The sequence below is a fragment of the Elgaria multicarinata genome, chromosome 13 (genome assembly GCF_023053635.1).
Source record: "Elgaria multicarinata webbii isolate HBS135686 ecotype San Diego chromosome 13, rElgMul1.1.pri, whole genome shotgun sequence".
Taxonomy (NCBI): Eukaryota; Metazoa; Chordata; class Lepidosauria; order Squamata; family Anguidae; genus Elgaria; species Elgaria multicarinata.
In genome coordinates, this window is record NC_086183.1 from 23,691,431 (window position 1) to 23,697,430 (window position 6,000).

Here is a 6,000-nt window from a genome sequence, read left to right on the forward strand (position 1 = left end):
CAGGTCCAACTGTGCTTTGTCAATAAAAACCACGGATCCAGTTGAGATAGGTGTCGACCTTGGTAAAGGCAGCAAGCCCATACGGCTTAGTATAAGATGCAATCCCCTGGAGTTTTCCATCACAGATAAGGGGTCCACCAGAATCACCCTTCTGAGAGAACAGAACACACTATGAAATATATAGTTATGGCTTAGACTACAATAGTGACCTGGCTTGCACCCAGTGCTAATCCATAATTTATTAATACCATGAGTTGTTAAATTCTGGGTTGTCATGGTGTGTGAAGTCTGTCAGGGCAACAAATCATGGATTGTCAACCACAAACAACGCAGGAAGAAAACCTGTGGTTTTATGTCTGGTTGTGAACTACAGGCTGTTTCAACCATGGGTTGTCATTACATGTGAATCCAGAACTGTGAGTTGTTCATGGGTTGTTTCTCCAGGGTATAGAAAAGGCTGGCAGGGGTGGTCAAAAATCCCAGCTAATACTGTAATGCTACAAAGGCATCTGGGATATGAAGAGTGAGTGGGCAGGGGAAGAAGAAAACAAATAACCTAGCGTTTTAGGTTCCCCTTCACCACATTTGTCTGCGTTTTTTAAAAATTGCAAACTTGTGGTTCTCCCAAGACTGCTGAAACTTCCCCACTGGGACATGAATGGTGACGTTTGGCTACATAAGAATCGGCACTCAGTTTGCTATCCTTTTCTTCTGTGTTAGTTTGGTTTGCATTATGGTGTATGTATGTACATGGTGTGAAGAAAGGTTTGTATGTACAGAAACATATACTCTTTACCACATTCAATAGTGTGTAATTCACTGGAATTTATCATAGTGTGTACAATGCTAGTTTAGCATGTACTATGTGAAGGGTAGTAAATGCAATACAACTGTATAGTAAATGTTACACTTTGTGTATATATGTATGTGTACAGTACATATGACTACGCTGAACTATATACAGTGTGAATTTAGCATGTACTAAATTTTATTATGCTTATGCTAGTTTACATATAATTTATATACAATTTGCATATGCAAATTGTTGCCATCCTTTGCTCTCTTTTTGGATGATGCATCAGTGTCCAGCCTGGGCAACTGTAACCCGGTTGCAATTTTGGGCTTGGTGAAAGGTCACCAGCTGAACCTCTTGGCCTGGGCTTTTTCACGGCTCTAGCAGCCGAACATCTTTCCTTCAGAATTCTGCCAACAGAAAAAACTCTTTACCCAGCATCCTTGGCATCCGTTCAGATGTCCTGCACATATTACGTGGGGATTCTTTTTCCACACTCCCAAAGTGTTCCTGCACGAGCGGTTCTCTTGTATGAAGACATCAACACATCGAGTAATTGCAGGCAAAGTCACTGAAAACCAAAAGGAAAGGGTGAGACGGTCCAGAAAGATGCTTGCAAGGGGTCGTGTTTGCTGTGTATGGGAGCAGCTGGGTGAAAAAATCTGGCCATATGTAATTCCCCTTCCAGCATTTTGGGGAGCTTTAAGGAAGTCCTGCTGAGTGGCCCCACTGAACCTGGGAGAGGGCTATGGCTCAGCGGAAGAGCCCCTGTTCTGCATGCACCCACCACGCTCTGTGCCTCTCCTGCTTTTCATTTCATTTCTTAAGTGCCTTAAAAATTAAACAAGGAGTCTGTTATGATGCAAAAGGAACTGGTGATCTCCAGCACCATCTTTATTTGGATTTTAAAAAATACAATTAATGTTTTGTTGCTCAGACCCCACCTCTGCCTTATAATTAGGTTCTTGGACTAATTATTATATTTTAGTCCCACCAGTTTACCTTCAGGCAAACTAAGAATTTTGTGGTGAGTGATGCCCACCAGAGTAGCCATTTGATAAATGGGCGGGTCCTCCCCATGGCACCCATTTTGTGAGAGCATCTACGACAGTCTCAAAATTCCAACGGTATCCACCAACCCAAGGGCAACATTTCAGGGAGCGCTTTCCACATCTATAGAGAGAATGTGCCTGAGTGTGCAGAGAATTATGAGCAGGCGGTGATTCTTACGTGAAGGAGCTGTGGTTGAGCCCCAACCCATGATTCTGCATTTTGCTCCCACGGAGACAGAGGTGGTGGGCAGGCGGAGAGGGGCGATGAACTTGTTGTACCTCACAGGTTTGTTCAATTTGAGCATCATGATATCATTGGTGTAGTGTTCACAGCTGTTCCTGGTGGTGTGGGGTGCGTCAGGGTAGCAATGGGTGGCCACACTGACTCTCTGCTCTTCATGAACTTTTTGCACATATTTGTTGTGCGTTCCAAGCTTCATACGCATTGGGCCTCTACAGGAAAAAGAGCAAAGAGGTCCAAGGCCTAGATGGGCAAGTTGACTATGAGCATCATCACACGGGAGGAAAATCCCATTTCGTTGCTTCCCTGCCCGCTTCCTTCAAAAGAGGAAGTAATGAGTAATTTCCCTCATTACTTCCTCTTTTGAAAGAGGAAGCAAACAACCTGCACCTGGCCCATTCGGTGGGCTGCTTTGATCCTGCTGCTTCTCCTGCACACAGCAGCGGCAACTTCCACCTTTAAAAACAAGTCGGACTTACTGGGATGTTTTTTTCTCATGCGAAAAAGGCTAGAAGGGGTGGGGAGGCACAAGGGAGGCAGACAGCGTTGTGAGAGGGACCCACGAAAATCCGAGAGTGCCTAGTAACGTGCGTGCAATACAACACTTGTCTGATAGAGCTCTACTTGAATGCTTGGGGTGGATATTTGTCCTGGGATCTCGCCTGCAGGTACTGTCACAGGACTTGCTGCTGAGCATGGCTGTCCAGCTCTTCCTAAAACAGAGGTGGGGAACCTCAGACCCGAAGACCAAATATGGCCCTGCAAGATGCCCACTCTTGTCCTCAGCAATTCCCCAGAAGGCCTACCCCCTTTCCCTTCACCACTCATTATTTGGGAGTTTCCCCATTTTTGCAATTTCCCTCCCATTTCAAAACTTGAAATGCCTCTCCTGAGGCTGAGTTACTAGGAGGAAGAATTTTCAGTTACAACATATGGTTTTGGCTCCACCCCTTTAGCCTTCGGTTCAGAACATGGGGGACAAGAACTTCTCTGATGTTGCAATTGGGGCGTGCAGGTGGAAAGAGTTCCATCCCTCCTGTCATAAAAGGAGGATTTCAACTTAAACTTCACTGTGAAATTTTACAGTGATGTTTTTGGCAGGAAACACATGAAAAGCCCAATCTATAGGACCTTGCATTACTGTTGGGTTCCTGCCCCAGATTCATACTTGGAAAAGTTGCATGGAAATTTACTGCAATGTAACTTTTCCGTGTGTAAAAGCAAAGGGCTGCATTCAAGGGGGGAGCTCTTCAGAACACACACCACAGTCACTAATGGTCTTGGATGAATGAACCTGAAACATTGTCCAAGTTATGAAACTGGATCCCAAACATATTCACCAGTGCCTTGACATGATATCCCTCACCTTTCGTAGCAATGAGCAGCACTGAGCACCCAGTTATTATCGATCAATATTCCGGAGCAGATCAGGCCGTTAGAGTTATAGAGCATCACAAGCCATGGATGTTCATCCTCCCTGCATTCCACACCTCCAATGATCCGCTTACGGCGTGCTGACACTGCAACACAGACCAAGAAATGCTCTTCAACGGAAGATTGCAATACCTCCAAAAATCACTTCCCCCAAATAACTCAATTATCCCTTTCATTCTTTATGGAGAGAAGCTAAGAGGTACTTCACATGTGGGTTTGCTGTGTGATCATTCGGTGTTGAAGAACGTTTAAAATATGTTTCAGCACTACACTTTACACATCTCTCTAGCATAAGCTGCACACAACAGCCCATCCGCATCCATATCATGCGCAAGAAAAGGAAAATCAGAATGTAACGAGTCACATGCAATTCTATTCGGACAACAATACAGGTCACTTACACACATAAAGAGAGAACTGCTGCACATCTCCCACAAAGGAAATTACAAATGGAAGACAAACTGATGCACACCAACTATTCCCCAGCCTTCCCAAGTTTCTGGTCTGATTGCATCAAAATGCCAGCTCTTACCAAAAGATGGCAGCAGCAACAGAAAGACAGCCAGTAGTTTGGAAGGTTCCATAGCAGCAGATGTGCTGGCGAAGTAACCCTATGTACGTTAGAAGTGGGGAATAAGTTCAGCGATTAAGACAACACAGCACAAAATGTTCATCTCGACTCCTTTTTTATATCCCCCATGGGTTGACATACTTATGTCTGCCAATCTGGCATTTCCTGTGAGAATGCAATCATTCCCAGTGCCTTCTTTTTCCCAAATCCAGGCAAACACAAGAAACAGCATTGCTTAGTTAAACCCAATAGGTCTCTCTTGGCTTCTTGGTGATAATTTTCTCTAGTTTGTCTTTGTTTGGTTTGGGTAAACAATCCCCACTTTCTGGCCCAGGTTAGGGTTCCTCTCTTCACATTGTCTGATCTGGCCTTGCTGCTAAATACTTCACTGGTCTTTTTCGCTAGTATCTTTCCTCCTGAAAATGTCTACAGCCTTGGGCAAGTAACTTGGTTAAAGCTTTTTTTGGAGCTTGCTCTTAAAGGAGCAATGTAGGAATAAGGGTAGTTCTTTCTTCTCTGGTCACTCTTCAAAAGCAGACAGGGCTCCTGCAGCTTTAACTGTTGTGATGAAGAGGGAATTGCACCAGGTGCTACATGCATACAAAGGACAAGGCTGAAATTCCCTTTTCTATACAATATTACAAGTGGCAGACAGACTGATGCACAAGAGCCCCGTCCTCCTTTCCATGTGGTCCCCCTTCTTAATCAAAGCAACCCAAAGAAAAAGCCTTTAATTATTATTATTATTATTTATTTATTTATTTATACAGCACCATCAGTGTACATGGTGCTGTACAGATAACACAGTAAATAGTAAGACCCTGCCGCATAGGCTTACAATCTAAAATATCTGCATCACTGAATCCAGCGCTCAGTAATAAAGAAAACCTGTGAAAGTTTGAAAAACTAAATGGGAGCTGTGGCGGGGGACAGGACCACCGCTCTACCAAATTATTCATCTATAAATTATAAGTAAATATAAATGAACAGCTTTCATACATAGAAGAAATGAAACATACCTTTTGCAATAATATCCACAAATACTGTGCTTCCTATGGTAAAAGACCTCCATGTTGAAGTCTTTTATGCCAACTGCAAATTAATTGCCTGTACAATCAGATGATCACAATTGAGCAGAAAAGGCTAAAGGAAGAGACTGTATGCACTTATAGCATTTAAGGCTAAGGTACTAGAACTGGAGAGGTATTAACGCTTCATAAACCTGAAAGACCCTGTATTTCCAATGATCCTGAAATGCAACAGAAACTTTACAACATGTTAAACTGGTCTGATGAAAAAGAAATAGTAGTTGCCAATTGCTGACTTTAAAAGTCTCAAGGCTAACGTGAATATGGACTAAATATAAACTTTTCAGCAGCAGAAAAAGAAGGGGATTTACCCCTCTTTTTTCTCACTCTATCTAAGGGTAGGCCTTGAAGGGCTGTTGTGAATCACTCCCACCTGCCTGAAATGTCATTGTCCTTCCCCTGCCACCACCAAAACCTGAAATGACACCCTAAATGTGGCACTGACCTAAGCTTCCAAGTTCTTCAAACAAACCCACCTACCTCCATTAGACAGTGTTAATTGCACCTTGAGGTTGCAAGACTGGAAACTTTCCTGTTCTGTAATTCTAAAATGGCAGCCTGTTCTGAAGACATGGGGTTCAAGGCATGAATTAATTCAGGTGCACAGATGCAAGGAGCATCCAGAGTGGAATGGGGGCAGGGAGCAAGAAAGCTTCAGGAGCTACAATTAAGAAAAAACCTCTCCTCTTCAGTCCTTCTGGTCTAGAACCATTGCACTGGGCACTGGCTGTGGATGACTGTAGTCCAAGTTGCCAGTTGATGCTCCTTCACTGCAAGATACCAGAATGCTATTTGCAAAGCAGGTACCTGCTCTGAGGACA

The 6,000-nt window shown here is 43.6% G+C and overlaps 1 protein-coding gene across 1 annotated transcript; it reads right to left on the bottom strand.

The window, feature by feature from the left end:
- Positions 1 to 19: 19 nt before the first annotated feature.
- Positions 20 to 4,104, bottom strand: LOC134408378 (gilatoxin-like). The gene is made up of 5 exons (XM_063140637.1): positions 4,053 to 4,104; positions 3,453 to 3,606; positions 2,024 to 2,298; positions 1,228 to 1,364; positions 20 to 148 (listed from the first exon to the last, which is right to left on the bottom strand). The coding sequence occupies exons 1-5, from the start codon at positions 4,102 to 4,104 to the stop codon at positions 20 to 22; spliced, it is 747 nt and encodes a 248-aa protein (XP_062996707.1).
- Positions 4,105 to 6,000: the final 1,896 nt, after the last annotated feature.

Excerpts from the sequence above, each read along its gene's own strand:
- LOC134408378 (XM_063140637.1), bottom strand. The coding sequence starts at position 4,104 with ATGGAACCTTCCAAACTACTGGCTGTCTTTCTGTTGCTGCTGCCATCT. Across the intron at positions 2,299-3,452 it reads GCTGCTCATTGCTACGAAAG|AGGCCCAATGCGTATGAAGC; the intron begins GTGAGGGATATC and ends TTTTTCCTGTAG. Across the intron at positions 1,365-2,023 it reads CTCAACCACAGCTCCTTCAC|TGACTTTGCCTGCAATTACT; the intron begins GTAAGAATCACC and ends TTTGGTTTTCAG.